The 22,281-nt window shown below is 35.4% G+C and overlaps 2 protein-coding genes and 2 non-coding genes across 5 annotated transcripts; all 4 read right to left on the bottom strand.

The window, feature by feature from the left end:
* Window positions 1–710: 710 nt before the first annotated feature.
* LOC135633571 (probable magnesium transporter NIPA4) lies at window positions 711–10,115 on the bottom strand. 2 transcript variants are annotated; one of them, XM_065143172.1, is made up of 9 exons: window positions 9,571–10,114; window positions 7,363–7,419; window positions 5,894–5,984; window positions 5,657–5,817; window positions 5,360–5,487; window positions 5,136–5,273; window positions 2,882–2,974; window positions 1,237–1,342; window positions 711–1,137 (listed from the first exon to the last, which is right to left on the bottom strand). In XM_065143172.1, exons 1-9 carry the CDS (start codon window positions 9,743–9,745, stop codon window positions 1,031–1,033), a joined length of 1,056 nt encoding a protein of 351 aa, XP_064999244.1. In that variant the 5' UTR covers window positions 9,746–10,114; the 3' UTR covers window positions 711–1,030. The 2 variants fall into 2 exon arrangements, with proteins under 2 accessions (XP_064999244.1, XP_064999245.1); XM_065143173.1 differs by lacking the exons at window positions 711–1,137; window positions 1,237–1,342 and having other exon boundaries at window positions 2,952–2,974; window positions 5,117–5,273; window positions 9,571–10,115.
* On the bottom strand, window positions 3,794–3,900 carry LOC135634424 (small nucleolar RNA snoR99). The gene has a single exon (XR_010495345.1). It is a non-coding gene; the product is annotated as a small nucleolar RNA snoR99 (small nucleolar RNA).
* A 1,010-nt stretch (window positions 10,116–11,125) lies between the features above and the next one.
* Window positions 11,126–11,197, bottom strand: TRNAD-GUC (transfer RNA aspartic acid (anticodon GUC)). Its single transcript has one exon. It is a non-coding gene; the product is annotated as a tRNA-Asp (tRNA).
* A 2,316-nt stretch (window positions 11,198–13,513) lies between these two features.
* On the bottom strand, window positions 13,514–21,727 carry LOC135633115 (protein disulfide-isomerase-like). The gene is made up of 11 exons (XM_065142225.1): window positions 21,431–21,727; window positions 20,461–20,491; window positions 20,062–20,349; window positions 19,793–19,981; window positions 19,493–19,618; window positions 18,452–18,589; window positions 18,227–18,346; window positions 17,784–17,901; window positions 16,507–16,619; window positions 14,724–14,923; window positions 13,514–13,677 (listed from the first exon to the last, which is right to left on the bottom strand). The coding sequence occupies exons 1-10, from the start codon at window positions 21,655–21,657 to the stop codon at window positions 14,729–14,731; spliced, it is 1,545 nt and encodes a 514-aa protein (XP_064998297.1). The 5' UTR covers window positions 21,658–21,727; the 3' UTR covers window positions 13,514–13,677; window positions 14,724–14,728.
* Window positions 21,728–22,281: the final 554 nt, after the last annotated feature.

The raw sequence follows: 22,281 nt of genomic DNA, 5'->3' as shown, positions 1-22,281 counted from the left end.
TGGTTGTCCAAGTTAAAAGTAAACTCAAATCCAACCTAGTCCGTCTTCAAACCTATCTCAAAGTGGAACTTGCTGAGTCGAACATCCATCCGTCCGAGGTTTTCAAAACTAAGTTGGGAACATTTTCGGCAACGCCTCTCTCCCCTCCGATGCCTAAATTAAAAACCTACTCTATTGGGCATTACCTATATGACCTCTTTCATAGGGGACGTACGGGGGAAATACCCTATTGACTAACAAAGAAGTAAAAACCAATACTCTATTGACTAACAAAGATGAAAAAACCAATCATAACCGCCGCCTTGCTGATCCCAAATCATTATACCCATTTATTAGAAACGACCATCGATTAATAATGAACTGTTATGGCTGTTTGCTGTACCGTATACGTGATATTAGCTCAACCACATGTCGGCCGGTAGCTTGAACGCATGGAAAGGAGCCGACCGGTAGCTTGAACACGTACATGGAAAGGAACCTTGCTGAACACAAAGCGACATGATAACATCCGAGTACTGATGGGTCAGCCTCGTCACATTTGTCATAACAGCTATGCATCTGCCTTATCATCAATCTCCAAATAAATAAATAAATAAAAGAAAACCAACCTTCTCAGCTAACGTTTTCTGAAGATGCAGTCTAAGCAAGCTGCCAAAAGAACAAAGGAAGACATCAAAATAGCAGCTATCAATATAAACGATATCTTCTCATCATTTGAAAACCAGTTATTTTTCCGCTATGAGGGCTCAACTCATGAAATCAGTGTCATTTGTTTCTGCACTGTCGCAAGACACATTGTCTCGCCCATTGGAAGGCACACTACATATATACCAAAATGCGATTTCCCCGAATGCATGTCAACGGTGTCTCACATATGGGGATTGAACCTATGCTTTAAGGGGCCTAGAAAAAAGATATACAAAGCTTTCTGTAAAGAAAGAATGCAGGCTTTGTCTTGGTACAGTAAGTCGTGATGCAGGGAAAGTCTAGTTCATGTAAAATGGACGGAGAAAGAGGCCACCACAACATCTCATGGCAACCGAAACGAATCCTGAGACCTCAGAGGAATGCCTTCCAAAGAATAGCCATCCTCGTCAGTGTGTTTTGGTAGGCGCCCAGACATAGATGACGATAGACCTGTCATGGATAGAGTCAATAATAAGTAGCAAATTTCACAGATTGCAAAGAGTATGCACAAAATCTAATAATGCTTTTTAGATCATATATGGAACATACCATCAGCCATGTCCTTGGTCCTGTGGAGCAGAAATGTCCCAGAAAGAATTGTGACAAAGCCACACATCTCTGTGACAATCTGGGTGGGATTTTGACGATCCCAGTCCTGTAGAGAACATGGATAAGATAGCCCAGAAAACATTAATACGTGTTACACACCTAAAGAATGCTAACAATTAAACTGATAAGAAGTCCTGAATGAAACTATAAATAATTTCACAAACAGAATCATGGCAAGTTTCCTTATTCTCTTTGTTGGATATATATATATATATATATATACACACACACACACACACACCCCCACATGCACATACACATAATACATATATATACATATACATATATCCATTTAGTTCCGCTTTAGCTTTCACAAACCAATGTGCATTTGATTAATTTCCTTCTACCGTACAGAAAGTAATTGTCACCGAAACCAAATTTGTTATGACAGACCATAGGAACTACAGGTGAGATTTTACAATACTTGCACTGATATCAGTCTTAGGCCTTCCGTCAGTTTAAATTAATTACAATTTTCATAAAGCAGGACATAAATGCCGACAGTGGTAATCTAGTCATGCACAAGGGACAACAAGTTGATGACCTTCTTAATTCTACCAATTCTGTTGTTCCCTTCAGCTTAGGACTTGAGTTGGAGACTTGATTGACAAGTATCGACCAACTTGTCTTATATAACCTAAGACTAATAACTATGATGGTCAACTTTGAACCTTCCTCTTTATCAAGGAACTGGTCTTAAGCTCAATATAGTTTAAATCTTCACATTTTGACTCTTGTCCTCTCAACACAACAGATCAAATTCTGTAGAAGATCTAATATAACTACCATAAATTTAATAAATCATGGTGAGATACAACATCAAAGAACAATAAAATACCACTCACTTCTTAAAACTAAAATAAATACCTATAATATCAATTGAAACTAACTGCACAAAGCTTAAGTGTTCTAAGTTCAATTCAGTGAAATGTCATTGATCCACAATGAGCACAAGGAATAATGGAAGAGATAATAACAAAGAAGATAAGGAGATCTGACATTTACAAGTAATCTCCAAGATATATAATATGAACACCAAAAGTCAGGTCAAGTTACCAGTAAGGATTCACATTCAATCCAGAGACAAAAAGCATCTCATTTTTACAATTGTCAAAGTAGTAAACCCAATGTCTTGTGTTTTTTTTATATTTCAAGCCTTTACAATAACCTATTTCAGTTTTAATTCTCTCTTTTTAAAACATTTTAACATGATCAACTCATATGAAAAGCATGAAAAAAAGGGAAAATATATGGATGAATATGTTTGTGTGAATAAAACATAAGATGAATTGTGGAACAGAAGCCAAATCATACATCTTCGAGGATTTCGAAACCAAATTTAGAAGTGACAAAAGTACAAGAAAGTATAAAGTTTCTAATTTTAATTTATTCCCAAGTTGTCTAGAACTTCATCATGTAGTTTTTTTCTAAAGCAATTCATACAGAATAAGGATAATTGCTCACTCAAGGATTGTTCATTTTTCAACACTACCAGTTACACAATAACATCAATGTCTAGCAATATGATCATTGAACCAAGATATAGAACAACAAAGAAACCGATATGACACATAGAAATAGTTACCTTGAACATAATCACACTAGCCAAAATCGTCAATGATGTAAACATCACATAGTATATTGGTGATACTACTGCTGTATTGAATGTATCAAGAGCCTGAGGACAAAGTTTAGCAAGGATCAGAATATTAGTAACTTTAAGAAGTTCAACATGTGGGATGAAAATCATTATTACTTTAAAATCATATTCCATCATAAATCAAACAGCTATTATCTGCACATTTCTATCCATTATGCATGGTGATTAAGGTAAACATAATAAACTGAGTTAAAATATAATATGTGGATAACCATAACTACATGTCAGCTGGCTGAGATACATATAAAACCATGGAAAGTTGATAGAAGACTAAGACAATCATGTGCAAAATTATATTTAATATATTATTTGTCAGCTTCCAATATGATGCATTGAGAAGAATATGTAGCTGGTAATAAATTGTGTACTAATAACATTGACCACCAAGAAAAGGTACCATTGAAATATATAAAAGACCATGTGATACAAGGAAAATAATTAAAAAATTACAAATAGATGTTGACATGCATTTGGAGGACCACAATACTCCAGTTTCACATTCCTAAAGCCTAGAAATATAACTTGTAAAACCTCTATGCTTAAATCCAATTACAATACTCCAGTTTGACATTCCTAAAAGCCTACAAAATATAACTTGTAAAACCTCCATGCTTGAATCCAATTACTTTCTTAAAACTTCCGTCAAGGACCTAGCTGTATTAAAAAGATCTCTTAAAGCAGATTGACATAAATCTTGATGATAAAGACAGTCTTAAGCCTCATGAATAACAGTTTATGAAGTCAATCAACCCACACTCACTATTTATTTTATTTATATATATATATATATATATATATATATATATATATATATATATATATATATATATATATATGAATTGTTCCATCATTAATGACAGATAAATGAAAAAAAATTAATTAGCTGACAAAGTGAAGATGATGGTTGTTTCATGTCCGGGACCACCAGTTCATCCCAATGGCACATGTAGAGGCCAATGGGAGCAGACATCCAGTCCCACATCTAATAAAAAGCTGTTACAGCCTCAAGGACTATATACAGATGAGTTTTCCAACATTAACCAAATAGAAAACTCCAAACCTAAACAAAACCCTTGTGTCACAAAAAATGAGAACAGGCAGTGAGTAGATCAAAGCTATCCCATTATATGTCTTGTTTCAGCATCTTTTGACTTGTCTCATGATGGACAACTTCAGAAGATGTGTTCAACTTCATAATATGACATGCTGATCAACATGAAGTTTGATTTTGCAAAACGAAACTCCATGCTAGTTGCATATGATGTCATCTTGGCAATTAACAACATAAGGTAACTGTAAGGTAAAACTTGAGCAGAAAGCTTCCAAAGCCAAATATCCAGCTCTGCCACAGTCAAATGGGAAGAACTGTAAACATCAACTACAATATGGTTGGTTCCATGAGGAAATTTTGGACGAAATCTTCAGGAAAATGTTTGGTTCATGATTTAAGTAATTGCTTCATTTAACTTAACCCAGAAGGGCCAACTCTAGTCATTTCAGCTCTGCCAATTCCAGCATCTGATCCTGCTGATACTAACTGGGAGCCAAACATGTCAGAAATAAAAAAATAAAACTTCGTTCTAAAATTCCTATTCAATCATTCTGGCCCACCTGAACAAATCTCGATCAAGAAAACAACTCTTGAAACAAAAGATATTGATCTTAATAATGTGTTCACTGTCTTTCTCCAAATCTCACAATGTGCCCCAGAGCTAATCTATTTTCTCATGTAAAAAGAATTAGAATAAAGCATATCAAATGTTAAAACTTTTGTCACTTTATAGAATTTGATAAGTAGCAACTTCAGTATCTAAATCAGTAAGATCACATCTCCTTATTGGCAAAGGAAAATGTGGATTGTTTCATTTGAGTTATACTCAAGTCAAGATGCATACTTTAACTTGGTAAAAAGCATACTAAAATTTCAGTTTCTCACATGGCTAAGATGTTTAAATCTGTATATAAAGTACCAAGAAGAAGAATCATCATTTCCACACAGATCAACTTCAGTCTAGAAATTCAAGGCCAGCAATAAACTTGGACTCTCTCATATTTTCCAATTTTCTAATCGTGTAAATAACTAAATATAGAAAAACTTCTGTGCATATAAGGTGAAAATATTTTTTAAATAAATTAAATCAATAAAGAATACAGCCATACTCAGAAACTTCTTCCATACTTTGTTCAAATAGTTCATCTGGGTAAGGATACAAACAACGACTATGATTGTGAACACCCAAGTTTGGGAATAAGCCAACTGGTTCATTCCTGAAAATGTCAACTTGAGAGCTATTCCAAGAGCTTTCACACTCATAACCTGCTCAATTAATAACAAGGACAATATCAACTCTTACTTTCATAGTCCTGAATAAAAATAATATATCAAAAAGATAAGCTTCATACCGAGAGAGACCCCACAAGAGAGCAAACACCAATGTAAACCATAATATGTGTTTGCCCATACTTGGGAACGAAATGAAATATGAGTATAAAAGCTGCAAGAAGCACTGTTGCTGCATAGAATAGAAAAGCTGCAACAAGAAACATGAAAGATATCTAAAGTCTTTTCTACAAACATTATAGTAAACAAAATCATGTGCTGAACACATATAATTATGAAATTGCCAATTACTAAATTTATCAAAATATATGTCACTTTCTTTAATTACTGGGAAAGAAGCAAGAAGATGAAGTCAGTACCTGGTTCAGTTGCCAAATCCCAGACTTCGGTCACAGACTCAATCTCACGCTCCTGAGGGGCATGTAGAACAATTGTTGTTGATCCCACAACACAAAGAGCACAACCAAGGATGCCAAAGATATGCAGCCTCTCCCGTAGAATGATATGTGCAAGAACAGCACTGTAGCACAAATATATGTTTATAACAAGTGGAGAAAAAAAAACAATGGAAAACATTGTGTTGATTGAGGCTATGCCTGATTATTATGCTAAGGGCACCAAGAGGAGTGACCAGAATAGCTGGAGCAAATGCATATGCAGCAAAATTAGCAACTTCTCCAACAATCACTGTCGATAAGAGAAAAAATTTTAGTTCTCATTTCTCTCCCTATGAAAGAAACAGTAAAGGATAGTGACCAAGAGAACTCAGGATGCAGTAAAAAAATTGTAAGATCGTAAGACCAGATCGTACGATCCTACAATTTATTTAAAAAATAATTTTAAGATACATAATTATACTTAAAAGAATTCACAGATATTTTTTGTTAAGATTTAGTAATTCTCATATATTCTTATGTTAATAATTGCATTTTTCAATTTTCTTGTTTTGTGTCTTTTCTTTACAGGTTGGCAACAGTTTGATTAATCTCTCCACTCAAGCATTTCTACTCAAGAATGATGGGATTTTCAAGGACAATCATGTTAGAAACTTTCAAAAACAAAGTACCTTCCGATCTAATCACGTGAAACGAAAATGACAAGAAATTATAGGAACTGTAATACAAATGAGCATACACCCTAGTATCCACATCTGACAATCAAGTATAAACAAAGGAAAGAAGGCATTAACAACAAAAGGAAATGATAAGCGTAACAAAAAGATCAACGCTTGCTATCAATCAAGGAACATTGACAACAAAAAACTAACGACGATTTGACAATCGTGAGCAATTAAAAGCAAAAAACATATATTAACAAATAACAAAAACATGAATCAAAACATGGTTTTACAAGGGTGCCGTGGAAAGAGGAAGAGAGGAACAGAGACGAAGCTCGAGCACAGAGACAGAGAGTTCATACCACCTCTTCATGGTGCTTTGATGACCGCAGCGTGCAACAAGAAAGAGGGAGCGTGGACTTGGAGGCAGCAGGATGTGATCGAGGGAAGAGTGGTTGGAGAACAAGCAAAGCCCTAATACAAATCCCAATGAAGAGGGAGGGCGAAGGCAGCAGCATATAACTGAGGCAAGAATGGGAGTAAAGCAAGATCCCAGGCGAGTCCCACAGAGTGTAATAAGAGAGGAAGAGAGGAGATCACATAAGAGGGGAGGAGAGGGGAAGAGAGGAGACAGAGGAGGTAGGACATGGGAGGAGAAGAGACAAAAGAGAGTGGAGAAGAGGAGACAGGAGAGATGAGTACCTGCAACGCATGCTGTGACTCTCCCAATAGAATATGCACAATATTAAAAAATAGAGAAAAGATAGCTTCTGAAAGGAGTGAGTGGGTCATAAGACACTTCAAACCTACATCATACTCATTAGAAGGCACAGGATTTTGCTAAATTAGGATATTCACGTTTAAAATTGTAAATGCGAAAATTTTAAATTTCAAGAAAAGTTCTTGTGCATCTAAAATGTTCCAAATCCGTTTCAGAATAAAGAGAACAATAATAATCACCAATTAATGAAACTATCAAAATCTTAAGCAAAACAATTAATTACTCACTTGTTATCATGCCTGCCCACCAAAGTGGTTCATACAAGTAAGAATATCCACCAGCTCCTGTTGTAAAGTCAAAAAGAAAAGTTTAAACATTTTTTAAATATTATTTAATTGAAGGAAGAAATAGTAGTATTGCACAAGAAGATAATAACGAAAAACCAATGTAATACAGTTACATCTAGATCATGATTATGGTATGTAAGAATAGGCATATTTCCAACATTTTTATCTAGAATTTCAATCAAGGTGACAGACAATTAAGAAAAACCACACCTATCATGTAAACACAGCTGCAAGAAACATCCTCCATCTGACTATAAAATGGGAAAGACACAGAAATTAGTATTCTCTTATATGATAGTATCTATTTTATATCATTATTTTATGTCTTAGCAATATATAACAAAACATCAGAACCATAATCACTTCCAGCCAAGTTAAAATATAACAAAGATAGTTTCCTTAGTACCTACTACTTACATCAATGCTGTCCAGATCCATAAATCCAATTGTCTACGATTTGCAAAGTAATCCTCCAGAACCATGATTCTGTCATATGACCAATCAACAGAACTATTCTTCCTTGATGTCCAATGTGCAGATATCACAAGAAAGTGTGGAGCTTTTTAGTCCTGACTTGAGCAACACAGCATTCTTTTCATATCAAAGTTGTACTTCAATTTCTTTATTGAATTCAACATTAGTAATTTAAGAATGTGCAAACTCACATAAAATAAAAGCACATCACTTGGATGTTTCTTCTTTCAGGAAAGAAATTGCACGAACATAGTCCCAACGACCAAGAAAAGAAATTCATATATAATATTTGAGCAAGTGCAAGGTGATTACTATCACGGACTGCGGTTTCACCCAGATCGATAAGAAACAGGCAGTATTTGGCAGTCCACGCATGAACTGGTACACGGACCGCCCTGGTTTCAGGTGGTCCCGTCTGACCTATTAAAAACAAAACAAAAAAAAATTGTTGGTTTAAGCTCGCGATTGCATGCCCTATTCTGGTACAAGCGGAGTCTGTGAGTCGCTGTTGTTGCATGTCGCCCATCATCGATTTCGGGTACACTTCCACCATCTCCTCCTCGTCCTCCACCGCTTCCTCTTCTTTCTTCCTCTTCCTCCTCCATCTTCATCTTCCTCATTCTTCCTCCGTTGCCTCTTCTTCTTTCCCCCCTCTTCCTTGTCCTTTTCTTTCTTCCTCTTCCTCCTTCCTCCTTCATCCTCTTCCTCCACCATATGTTCCTGTTCAAGTCTTTGACATATACCGATGTACCATATCAGTACATTAGTATCAGTTGGTGTCAGACCCGGAACTGGCATGAATGGTCAGTACAAGATGAAAATCGATGATTACCATAACGACTTCCAATGGTAGAAACAAAATAGCCTTAGAGACCTGGTTTTAGATTATTTTGCAGTCTATAACTAAACGTAAAGATTAGGCATCAGAGCATTAGTGAAACCAAAAATTATCAAATGGATTCACACAGCTTATGTTCCGCAACACAAATTGTCAGAATAAGAAAGACCAGGGTAAAATAATACATTCAACACGATAACTTATCAACATCTGACTCTATAATTCTTTCTCAAATGTGCTTCACAGTTGTAGGAAAATCGCAAACGTAATCTGTTAAATGCAGTATCAAAGGACACACATTATTTGATGTATTTTAGTTGCACTGTAAATTCTAGAATTACGACAAGAGAAGTTGATAAGTAATCCATGACACAGGTATGCTCTAAACAATCATATATGTAATCAGTAGATCCAAGATCGTCTTTTCTTTCTTCTAGTTTCCACATTTGTCAAAATTGTAGTGCAGAATGGATTCTCAAAAACACAATCAAATAGCTGATTCATGCTGTCCATAACATCACTTCTCACTACTAAATACCAGATGAAAAAAATTCAAAGATCCAGATCATTCAGCACGATCTCCATAAAACAGGCCTCAACCAGATTTATTCTTGGATCTGGCTTCATAGTGGTCACATGATGTTGCCTGTCCAGAAACAACAACATACCACCGACATTTCACAGTTACAGAATGCTACATCATGACAAGGAAAACAACAACAACAACGAGATGACGAACAACTAACAGGAACCAAGAAAGAAAATGCTTGGAGGAAATGGATCATTTAATGATACGAGAACACGAACACGAACACGAAAAGATCGATCTCATTCACCTGCTCTAACTCCGGAAGCGCCGGCCTTCTTCAACCCCTTCTTCTTGACGATAAAACTGGCACCGATAAAGAAGCTCGAGGAGAGCGCGAGAACCAAACCCTTGATGTTATCGGAGGACATGCCGGTGTACGACTCGACCCAACTCCCCGCGGACGCCGTGTCGGCGGGCGCCATTCCGAGCTGGCTCAGAGAGATAAAAGAAAAAGAAACCCTAGCCGGGACCGGTCCCCCACTACCGCGAGTTCCCGGCCGTCGGTTCCCGGAGATGGCCCGTGTCGGCGACGGCGCAGCTCATCCGCGGGCGGCGCCCCGCGCCGCTAGATCCGGTTGCAGGGGTGGCGGCGCATGCGACGGCGTTCGGAGGACGGCGGATCAATTGGGAGAGGTCGCGGCTCGGGCTGGAGGAGATCTGGCGGCAGTGTGTGGAGTCAAGTAGAGAGGCACTACCACAAGAAGAGGAGGGCAGAGGCCGAGAGAGAGAAGGATCGGATCGGAGGACGCGAGCGAAATAAGTCGATCGTCGATCGCCGACGGAAGAAATCGCAGTATAAAATAATTAATAATATTAAATATTCATTATTGTCACCGACAATAATAAAATATTATATATATTGAGAAGTTTACATATTAGTCCCTCATGTCATTTAATTAGCGCACTCTATTTCTCATATTTATACCCCTAAAAGAATTAATTATTCCCAACCTTTTATGTCCTCAATTCTTTTACATCACGAATGATTAGAAGAAGAAAGTTGATGAATAGAGCATGTGGTGGTCAAATTACGACGACGTACACTAATAATATGATTTAAGGTATTTACTGGTAACATTAAAAGATATTGGGCATTGACTTTTCATGACATTGTTGATACTTGGAATCTCTCACATTAAACGATCATGGAAACACTGATACAGAGGAGGCATCTTTCTACTTAACTGAATAGTTGTAGAATAGTGTGAAAGAAATGATTAACTGAATTTATTTATTAATGATGAAAAATTCATAGAATCGGATCATACTAAGTTTTATATATTATTTCATAATAAAATATTATATTTTTCAGATATTATTGTTGTTCGTCATTTCAAAATTTTTAAGGTTTAATTAATAGTAGAAGACTTAAAAATTTGAGATTATTTTATAAAAATAAAAAATATTTATTTATTTAATTTAAAGACTTGATTTTTTAGATCTAGTAACCATTCATATGAATTAGTGAAGGATTAATAAAAAATATAGGATATTGAAACTAAATTTTATTATGATTTTTTTTATGTGTAATACTTTCGTGAGGCAGTTAGATGAATGAAATAAACTATTATCCATTGTACATTATTGAGGAAGGACCGAATGAGTTATGAATAGATAAAATAATTAGATTAATAAGAGTGACTCAATTAATAAAGTTATTAGAAGTCAGTTTAGGTAAAAAAAGAGTCTAAGTGATTTAAGAGGAAAAACAAATTTCATAGAGAAATAAAAATTTGTTTGGTTGATGGATCAAAATATTTTGGTTAGTAAAAAGACAAGGTAAAATTCAAAACGAGTCTGAACGCCGTTGCCGGGGATCGAACCCGGGTCACCCGCGTGACAGGCGGGAATACTCACCACTATACTACAACGACTCAATGATGACGTTTAATGATCCTAGTCTATCTAGTAGTATATGAAGGGTGAGAAAATAAGAAATTCTATTGATTTAAAAAAAAAATATTAAGTTTTTGAAATTTACTATTATTATCAAAGTAAAATGAAATAATAGATCATTAGAGAAACTTTTCAATGATAAGTTTAAACCTAGAAGAATAATGAATACTTTATTTTTTACTTCATGAGAAATAACCACATGTAATTTGTGAAATAATCGATAAAAAATAAGATTATAATTAAATTGATCATAAGATTTTATTAATGAAGGCCTCCAAACAATATATAAATTCAAGAGATAAATTACTTATAAGAGAGGAGGTAAAAAATAAAAACTTATGCATTTTATTATATTTATATAAATTACATAAAAGGGGATGATAAGATAAAAATGATAAAGAAAAATTATAAAATTAAATAATATGATTTAGAACCTTAAAAGAAGGATGCCTTAAGTGATTATGTTATTCTTGAAATTGAATTAGATAGAAATGGTACAATAGTGGCCACCCAAATTTTATGTCTATTCAACCCCTCCATGAGAAACATTATTATTAGAAGAATATAATTTAGTGATAAATATTATATTTTTTTTCAAGTCAGGAACAAAAAAAAGATTTTGAAGAAGAGAAGTTTAGAAAACTAGTACGAATTATTTTAAGACATTTACTATCTATCATCTGAATCATTATAATCTAAATAAAAAAGTATATTATTCAAGTCAAATGTAACATAAGTCTCAGAATTAACAAGCCAATTTGATAAATGTTGAAAGGATTAAGCAATATAGTGAGCATATGATGGTGATAATGAAAGTTGTGATGCAAGATATGTAAAATAAAGTGAGTCTAAAGGTATTCACGAAATAGTTACTCGCAAGCAATAACATTTCTTAGCAATTTAGCCTTGCATGTCACCTATTTGACATGTGGCATTATTATTGAATTATTTTTCGAATTTGTTGATGCTTTTGTTGTAGAATTGACAACTTCAAAATTATTTTCTCTAATCATTCGTGGAAGATAAGTGATGGTGTCATCTACATGACCTATAAAATCATAATTGATTAAAAGAGAATAAAATTATAATATATCAAGAGATATAATTTGTGAATATGAGTTTAAGAGGAGTTTGGGTTGTAATATTATCGGAGACAAGAGTACTTTAAAAAGTAAATGAGTTGAAAATAATATGAGATGAGTAACTAGTTGGAAAGGTATTGTCGATCATATTAAATAGTGAAAAAACAAACTCAAAGCAACTTACAAAATCCAGAGATTTGCTAGAACGTAAAACTCAATAGAAATTGTAATACTACCTTCAGCCACAATGAAGGAGATATAAAGCAACAATAAGAGGTTCAAAGAAAAAAAAATATGTCGGAGAAAATATTATTCTAATACTATGAAAGAAACAATTAACTTAAATTTTTAATGATAATGGATATGAATTTATATACATTAAAGAGATATTACAATATATGATAATTATATGAGTTTTTCAATCAATAATAATGTAAAATATTCATCTAAATAATTTCATAATAGATCTTATGATTTTTTTCACTAATAATCAACATAAAATATTTATCTAAATCATCTCAGAATATAAAAAATCATGTTGAAATCATGATCCTTATTATTTAATAAAATTAAAATTATATATTATAATAATTTTTATAATTTAAATTTATAATAATATATTATCAAAATATTAAGAAGATCATGATATTCTTATCATGATTTATTTATTTATTTAATATTATTCTTTCTAATATAATGACTGAGACATACATTTCCATTTAAAAGGTGATGATAAAGAGAATACTGCATTGCTGACAGACTTCAAAATCATCGACCATGTTAAAGGAATGGATATCAATCTGGTCTCATTCCAAGCCTATGATAAGGTCAGGTCATAATACGTTAAGGAGTCTCAGCAAATACATTAACACACTTAGCAGCAGATCCAGATTCCAAGGATGGTATGACTCATCTGCACTCGTTCATTTGCAGCTGAACAACAACAAAAGAGCTGACATAAATACACCAGACACAAGTCCTGTAATCCTAAACTCAACTTACCCCATCATTGTTGGAAGCAACAGTAGAGAGATGAGTCAAGATGACTCCAAGAAATGGCATTATTTGAGGTTTCGGAGCTCTAGTGCAATTTGAATGAGAGAAGATAGTTTCATCCTGATAGAATATTATCCAAACCATCTATTGAACAGGAAAATGACAGAAACAACCAGGCATTGCAGGATGATAACTTGAGAAAAGCAAAAACCAGGATAAAAAAATGAAGTCCCGAAGATGCACGTTTTATTACTCAAGAGACAATTTTGGTCATATACGACAAAAGGGAAAACAGATCACAAGATCAGATAATTTGGTGAGATACAAGATCCTATAATTCCAGCCAGTCAGCCACCACCAATTGGGACCGGTATTGTATCCTGCAGTAAGAGAATCACATCACAACATTCAGTCCATGATGAAACCAGTTCACAAGAAAGAAGCAACGATCTAGCTTGAACTCGAGTCTTTTGAGGGCAAGCTGAGCTTGCACAACAGAGTTAGGAGCATTTGAAGCTTTTATGGAGATATAGGAGGATGTCTAAGAGCAACGGGCAATTGTGCTGGAGGCAGGAGGCAATGAAGGGGTTCCAGTGCCAGTGTGAGCAGAGTAGCGAGGGAGAGAAGAGGTATTGTAAGCAACAGTAAAATACCAGAAGGTTACCATGGGAGAAACAAGTTAGTGTTAGGTTAAAATCCCTAAATCATATATAGGGTCACACACTATCAGCTATCAGATGTAAATCTAATGAATGACGTAAGTACAAAAGTTACAAACCATTAGATTTAGGTCAATCTGAATAATATTCCATAATATATGAAAAACAAAAAAAAATGCTATATGATATCTATACTAATTGAGTGTTGGCAAGCCTAACATGTACGAACAAAGCTTGTTCTTTGTTTGAGCTCGACTAAGTTGCTCATGAAGGAGCTAACCTCGAGTTTCACAACCAACAGACTCACAAATGCTCACAGCTGCACCTCACAAACAGCCTACCAAATTAGGATAGATGGGCCTTTATGACTTGGCTCAGACGATGACTACGTTGAGGTCAAGGTGGTTTAAGGTCAGAACCAGTCCAACAAATCCCAAGATTATCTAAGTTATATTGGATAAAGTGACACAAGTTTAACAATGCATGAAACAACTAGCCCTACTCGTTTCCCTTGCTTCACAAGCTTAGTATAAAACCAAACTAGTTGTTAAAGCTTGGATATAGTAACTTTCAACATATTGTTCTCCCTTTCTCAACTAAGACATAATACCTGATGACCATATTGCAGAAGCAAGACATATATTGCTTTTGAGAATCATAAAGACAAGAAAAAAAGCTCTAGAAAACAAAAGAATTACTTTAACTTGCAAACAAATAACTATCAATAAATCTAGAAATAACATACAAAAGGAAGGCTGGAAGAACACCTTGATCATAGCTCATCTTTTACAGAATCAGGTGAGCCAGGTTGACTAATAACATCCTTATTGTTGTTCACAAAGTTAATAAAGTCCTCTACCGTTCTGTTCCCCTCATACTGTGAAATTTTGCCACTGGCAGAAACAAAATACAATGTTGGATAACCCTGAACAGCAAATTCATCTGGAACATCGTTCTTGGTAGCATCCTACATTTCAAACAAAACAGAAAAAACAGAATGCAAATTAGATATGTATAAGAAAGAAAATAACTTATCTCCTGATGGTTGTCAAACATTACATCATGATGTAACAAAAGAAAAGAAATTTTAATCTACAAGGATCTTACCATAAGAAAAATAATAAACAGAAAAGGAATGCCACACCAAAGAATCTGGTGACTGATGCTATGTATACATAAATATGCTCCATAAAAATAATCTAATATGTAGAAAACTCTAAATTTGATTTCTGAAGATGGAACACATCTATGGAGTGTAGCTACTTAAGCTGCATATATGGTGCTTGAGATCCATCCATTACAGGCTTCAAATAATCATAAATATTTTTAAGTAGACTTGGTCATGCTTGGCCAAGCTGCATGTATGCTTGAACATGCTCCATAGACTTGGTCATGAAAGATGCAACACGCTATAGTTGGAAAGAGCTACAGTGAATTTTAACTATTACAGAAATTTCCTACATAGGCAGCATAGGACACAGCTAATTTTGTTAAGATCAATTAATGGTGCAAATTAAATACATATATACTAAGAATGGTAAAGTGTAAATCATTAAACAACCATTAACTACACTAATATATGTGAGCTGTCACTATAGTGTTTCACTTGAAATGGCCTGAGATTAGGTAGATCATATTTTTAAACTCTGATGCCAATTTATTCCTAAAAGCTGTGGATCAGATCTGACAGTCAATCCATGTTTCTCATGTTATTGCTGATTGTAATTATTAAATAGGTCCAATGACCACAATTTATATGATTCAACTATTGTCCAATGAATATTGAAATTCTAACAAGATCATAATGGATAAACAAATGGGAGAAAAATGTACCACTAAGATAAGCATTACCCAGAAGCATACACAAACAAAGGAGATTCCATATACAAATGAAAAGTTAACCTAATTCAAGCAAGTTAGTTCTTAACCTTTATTTGTCATCATTATTTCAGACTTAAAATTGAACTCAAATTAAGAATGGTCATGAACAAACCATGGGGTGACGATCATAGAACCTAGTTTAAAATTTCTTTATTATTCAACTTCTGATTTCTTTTTAGGTGTCTCTTTTCCTAGTTGATAAATTGGAATCAAGATCTGAACGTCTAATCTGCCCAATCTTATCTGATTCCAATCCATAGTTCCATAGCCATCTCTAGAACCAGTCTCTATTAAAATCGTGCAAAAGTGCTTCCAACTTTTATTCGATGGATGGATATCCAAATGGATTGGTTTTGCGATTTTGTTTCTTATATGCGCATGCATTGGAGAAATTATAAGACTGAAAAACTAATGCGCCTGATTGTATCTGATTCCAATCCAAATGGATTCTTTTCCAAGGGACATAATTTTGTTTCTTGTACGCACATGCATTGAAGAATTTTATATGGCCAAAGAATAAAGGACATGAAATGAATGTGTGTGTGTGTACATATATATCCTTGCAAGGGAAAAAGGAAGTAGGCAGTGAATGATTATCACTTTCCATGATCATGTCAGCAAGTCCATAATCCTTAAATCAAAAACAGATCATCTTAAGAAAAAAGTTACCATCTTTGCAATGATCACATCTGCATCATTTTCAAATGAGATAGCTACTTCTTCTAAGATTGGTGCAAGTTTCTTGCAATGTCCACACCATGGTGCATAAAATTCAAGCAGAACTACAAGAGTCAATAATGATACCATTAGAAAAGTAACAATTCATAAGTTAAAGTAAATAACATATTTATAGGAAAATAAAGCACACAATTGGTTGTACAAAAAAACAAGACAGATTGACCTTTAGAAAAAGCTTAAAGTTTCTGATGGATCCAAAATCACCAGTTGTAACCACCCAAGGCTTGTATTGTCAAGCAAAAGGTGATATCCACGGCGAGTGTCTGATTTAGATTTTAGGCTTCTCGTTTGTGACAATGATCAATGAAAAAAACTTCAATGCAACATTTGAGAATTCCCTTCCAGAGGGTTTGAACATTATGTGTAAAATTTAGGAAAAAATGCATTCTTTAAGGTGAATGCTTAGCCTTCAAGATAGAAAATTACAATTTCTGTACAAGGTAAAGCAATTTTCTCTATGTGGAAAACAGTACTAGTTATTTCCCTAGACATTCAATTTTATAATTAATTTACAATTTTCTTAGTTCAAATCTTTAAAAGTTTCTATAGGTTTTGCAAATTTTCCTTGTGTTCTGTTAATCACAAGGTAAAAAATGTCACTACCCAAAAAGTATGTGTTGGACCATGATTCAGGCACTAAGAGGTTTTCTTAATGGCAGATGGTAAGACCATTGTTTCCAAACTCTTGCATCAATCCCTATAAATCTTTTCTGATTTGCATCTCTGTTAGATGTGTATCTGAAAGTCAGTAACGTCTATCACATGGTTTAAATGTTGGCTAGGACCTATTTAGTGGTATGTTTTATGGAAATTTCTTACTCGTCTCTTTTTGGTTTCACAAAATCAATTTATGAATGTATAAATCATTTGTTACAAATTGCATTACTTCTATGAATCTCCATACTAATTTATGAATATACAAAGTATGATTCTCATGTCCATGTTCAGGCAACACTGGCCACATTAAGAATGTTCCTAGCTTATGAAAATGCAATTCTATCACCATGAGGTCCATCAAATTGTTTTTGTTATATTCAGTGGACGAATATTCCAACCCATGCTTACATTTTCAGTGCCCTCATTCATCACATGGCATAGCAAAAAGGATAAATTCATGATCCAGAAGTTATAATAGAACTAAACAAATTAGTTACCACCATAAAAATTTCAAACTAAACCCTGTATTTAAGGATTTGAAGATCACAAACCATTCTTCCCAGAGCTGAACACTATTTCCTGGAGACTTTTGGCCACCACAATCTTAACTGGTTCATTATTAACTTCAGGAACTGACTCTGATTTACGATATGGTTCTAGGCCACCAACCTGCACATAGAGACAGGCAAGTTAGATGACAGCAAAGAGGTTGAAGAAACTTACAGCAATGGGATAAACATTTAACATGTAAAAAAATTTGATATGCTAACAACAATAGCCGGGCAACCTCTTGGTTGCCAATCATGAATATGGCCAAACAAGTTTGCATCAATTGGTATGGATCGTATTCTGATAAGGGTTGTAATATAGTGATGTTGTGAAATAAGAAAACAACTGACAAGTTGGAATTCTGTTAGGATGAGAGAGTGAGTGCATGCAGATTGTGATATTACATCACAAGAAAACAAGATACAATTATGCTAAGAGAACATACTGCATAGTCCTTCAGCCATGTTGCAATCTGCTCGGGTGTAACATTTGGTTGAAAATATTTGTGGCCCTTGCTATCTTGTATGATTATAAGAGGAGCCTGATCCTTTTCTAGGCCAAAGAACTGTAGATTTTTACCACAGGCAAAGTATTTGTTAAGAATACCATGGAAAAGGTGGAATCCAAGATAAGAAAGTGAAAAAAGAAAAAAAAAAGAAAAGGGAATAACCTTCAAGGCCATTTCACTTGCATCAAGGTCCCCGATCAGAAATTTTATATTATCCCCCTTGTAGTCCTTCGCAACCTCATGTAACTTGGACTTGAAAGTGTTATAATTGTCACTGCTGAAGTTGAAGAAGAGCATAGCCTATGCATTTCCAGATTTCCAACAGAAATAGGACAACACCAGAGAACAAAATATGGGATAAGATGGCATCACATTGATAAAAAAATATAAGGCACTATGTTTTGAATTCTGATGCAGGCACTAAGCTGTACACACAAATTAATAGGCAAATGCTAAGTACATTTTAAGATTTGTGGAAGAACAGTCTTCTAGTGCATCATGGTCAATATATAATAATAATAATAATAATAATAATAATAATAATAATAATAATAATAATAGAATATGACCACCTTTGTAAAAACAGGCATCCTGAGATCATTACATTTCATGAAGTTTCAACCCATGTCAGTATTTCCAAGCACCAAGAAACAGGGTAACAAGTAGTTATATTAAAGAGGCCAACTAAAACCAAAGGAAAATGCTTTTGGTAAGAGATATTTTATCATATAGTGAACACAATCAATAAACACAAAGAAAAAAGGGAAGCCTTCCAACTATTTGAACACAAAATAAAATTTTGCACAGTTAGCACAGATATCAAAGTTCATGAAACTGGTAAAAATGATATTAGGTGCATTACTGTTTGAAAATAGTGTAATGTACATTTTCATGATCAGCAAGTATTTGACAAATGTGTTATATTTGAACCATCACAAGAATAAAGCATTTCTAAAATTGCATAATAGGCATTTCCCTCGGGAGCATATGCAACCAATTCAGAGCAAATCATGATGGGTGAATAATAATCTGCTTGTGTGGTGAAACCACGAAACAACTACATCCATGACTAAGGTGATTGCCATAATCCTCAGCTTCATTGATACTATAAATAGCAATATGGAATACACATCAAATGATAAAGTTCTACTGCATCAGTTTAATGTATGAGGTAACAAAAATAAATCATAAGGCATTACTTACTTTGGCATTGGGACTGTCAAAGAACTTAACAAGGAAAGGGTGGTTGGTCGGATCATTATCATAAGTAGTAACGATTGGCATACTTTCAGATTCAATGAATTTCTCTATAGCATCAGCCTGAAAGTCCTGCGGGGTATCACAGATATTACTCCATCAGCACTTGAATGCACTAAACTCTAGCATGAAAATAATGCAAGGAAATTGTTCATATCACAAAAGTTTTATTTTTCTAAACAGATTTGCAGGTATCTTCAAGGCAAAAAGAACATTGAAAATGAAACTACAGTTTCTTAAAGGTACCTTGAAATCAACAAAAAGCTCGTCAAATGGCTTGAACAACCTAACTATTGGTTGTTTTACAGTTTCATCCCCATGTGGAAGGAGCTTTGCATTTGAGGTGTGACCAAAATCATAGTCCGATCGTAACTTTTCAGCAACTTTAATAAAAGTTTCAAATTCCTCCCCAGAGAATTGAGGGAATATCCCCACCTATGTGATGTGAAACAAGTTTGAGACATGGTAGTAATTGCAGAAAGTGAAGGGAGAAAAAAGTTAAGAATATGTCTTACAATAGAGATTTTCTTATCAACAATCACTTTATCAACATCCTCAGTAGATTTAATTTCAGTCGATGCAGGGCCAACTTGCTTACTTAAGTATTCAACTATACCATCAGCTTCCCGAGGACCTTTATACTCTTGAATGTCCTCCCCTCCATTCCTGAAAATCTTGAGCGTGGGAAAGCCCCTGACCTCATATTTTGAGGCAATTTCCTTGTTTACATTTTCATTACAGTCAATCTTAGCCAAAGCAATGGGAGGATCATTTTCACTTAATACCAATGCAGCCTTCTCATACTACAAGGAGAAAATTAAAAGATTTAATGAACATGGAACATTAATATTCACTGCATTAGTTTCATAACCAATGATTATTAGTCAACACTTGAATCGCCAGAAAACTATTACCTCAGGAGCAAGTTTCTTGCAGTGCCCACACCTGCCAACAGAAAGTTTATTATCAGTGACAAAATGTTGGTTTAATATTGAAGAAGCATCCCCATGAGAATCTCCCATTGGTGCATATCCAACTTGTATTATAAGCTTAATAGAATAACTTGAATATGTGTTGTACAGCATCCTGGTCCAACCTAATAAGCACAGTGATGCCACATCATGTAAATCTTTACTACAAAGTTATTAGAATCATTACTTTATTACACTGACAAACACAATAGTTCCTAGATGACTTGAAAAAAAAGGGTGAGGTTTGCTTGTCAAGATAAAGTTGCCCGTTTGTGACCTAAATGCAGCCTTTCTACAAATATATAAATCCTCCCCTAGTCTATGCATTAGTATCTTGCACAGGGTCAACCGCCCGGCCCATAAGAATTTACTAGGAACAAAATTTGTGCCATGTGTCAGGTACAAAAATAATCCATATAGCATACATAACAAATAGATAATTCATAGTTCTCAATTCCCACATGTCCACAACAAACACCTCGATAAACCGAGCCATTTAAGAGTAGTATCAAACTGACGCTTAAGTGTCTGATGAATTCTTTGTTTTCCTGAAGAAGATGATAATATAAATAATAGCATTCATGACAAAGTTTACATATTAAACTGAGGTAGATACCATCGTCTGAGATCAAATTTGCTAAAATCACCACCAAAGTGTTTGGCCAACCCAAGAAACGGCATCAACAAGTGCTAAAATATCGATATTTTCTTTAGGCCTGTGCTACTGAAAATCAGGAAATGCGAGGTTGTATTTGCAATCCAAGTGCTACCGAAGGTCTTTAGCCTAAAGACTTAGTATTCGCATGGCACTCAAATATACCTTCATCCAAAGATCATCGCCCTCGCAAATCTCAAGAACGACCAAGAAACAGAGACGAGCAAGGAAACAACAAAGAAGGGCAGTTGATGATACCAGGGAGCGTAGAACTCGACGACGATGAAGTCGTGCTTGGAGACGGTCTCGGAGAAGTTGGAGGCGTCGAGTGTGATGACGAAGGAAGGCTCGGCCACCGCCTCCGGGTCGGTATCCGGCTCCTTCGCTTCTCCGTCGTCGCCCTCGGCTGCGGAGGGCGGAAGGGAGGAGGAGAGCACCAGAAGGGCGAGGAAGGCCGCCGTGATCCAAGAACTTGAAATGGCCATTGGGGATAGCGAGACCGATGTACCTCTCTCTCTCTCTCTCTCTTCGTCGCCCTTCGGAAGACGTCTTCGCGCGGACTCGGCTTATACTGGAGAGCGGTCCGTTTCTAGAAGATCAGCTGAATCTCAAGGAACGGGAGAACGTTCACGAATTGCATATGGTTCGTTCATCATCGTGGGTCCCATCTAATAGTCGCACTACAACCGTTGGATCGACGTTGGGGGCGCGCGTAACGGGGAGGAAAACAAATCATGGCGTATCTTCGAGTGCAGTGCATCAAACCGCGACGGTTTTTGCCCTTCCATTTCCGTGTGCTACGTGGTGCGATTTCATTGGCTGAGTTACGTGTCAGGGAGGCCGGGAATGGGACAGGGACGAGACTGCGTTCATCGTCCGTGGACGAGACTGGGACGATTTCATTTCCCTTCCAAATTCCCGCGCGACGTGTCCCCAAAAGGCAACGCCTCCTGTATCGTGACATGGATCGTGGACGGTATCCTTGAACGGTAGAAATTTTGGTTCAAGGAACGTTGCACTTAGCCATCTACCCGTTTTACCTACCGGCGATGTTTCACCGTCCTAATGCGGTGCTACCGTGGCATGTCGGGGGAGCGTGGCGCGTGTAA

This window comes from Musa acuminata, chromosome BXJ3-3 (assembly GCF_036884655.1).
Source record: "Musa acuminata AAA Group cultivar baxijiao chromosome BXJ3-3, Cavendish_Baxijiao_AAA, whole genome shotgun sequence".
Taxonomy (NCBI): domain Eukaryota; kingdom Viridiplantae; phylum Streptophyta; class Magnoliopsida; order Zingiberales; family Musaceae; genus Musa; species Musa acuminata.
Note: the sequence above shows the minus strand (reverse complement) of the source record. Positions and strands in the feature narration are given on the sequence as shown.

What these genes read in the sequence shown, in the direction of transcription:
- LOC135633571 (XM_065143172.1), bottom strand. Translation starts at nt 9,745, where the DNA reads ATGGCGCCCGCCGACACGGCGTCCGCGGGGAGTTGGGTCGAGTCGTAC. An exon ending in GGATTTGGCAACTGAACCAG is followed by an intron (nt 5,488 to 5,656) that starts GTACTGACTTCA and finishes TTCTTGTTGCAG; the next exon opens with CTTTTCTATTCTATGCAGCA. An exon ending in AGATGAACTATTTGAACAAA is followed by an intron (nt 2,975 to 5,135) that starts GTATGGAAGAAG and finishes CTTTGTCCTCAG; the next exon opens with GCTCTTGATACATTCAATAC.
- LOC135633115 (XM_065142225.1), bottom strand. Translation starts at nt 21,657, where the DNA reads ATGGCCATTTCAAGTTCTTGGATCACGGCGGCCTTCCTCGCCCTTCTG. An exon ending in CAAGTGAAATGGCCTTGAAG is followed by an intron (nt 18,347 to 18,451) that starts GTTATTCCCTTT and finishes AAAAATCTACAG; the next exon opens with TTCTTTGGCCTAGAAAAGGA. An exon ending in GTTCAGCTCTGGGAAGAATG is followed by an intron (nt 16,620 to 17,783) that starts GTTTGTGATCTT and finishes TGACTCTTGTAG; the next exon opens with TTCTGCTTGAATTTTATGCA.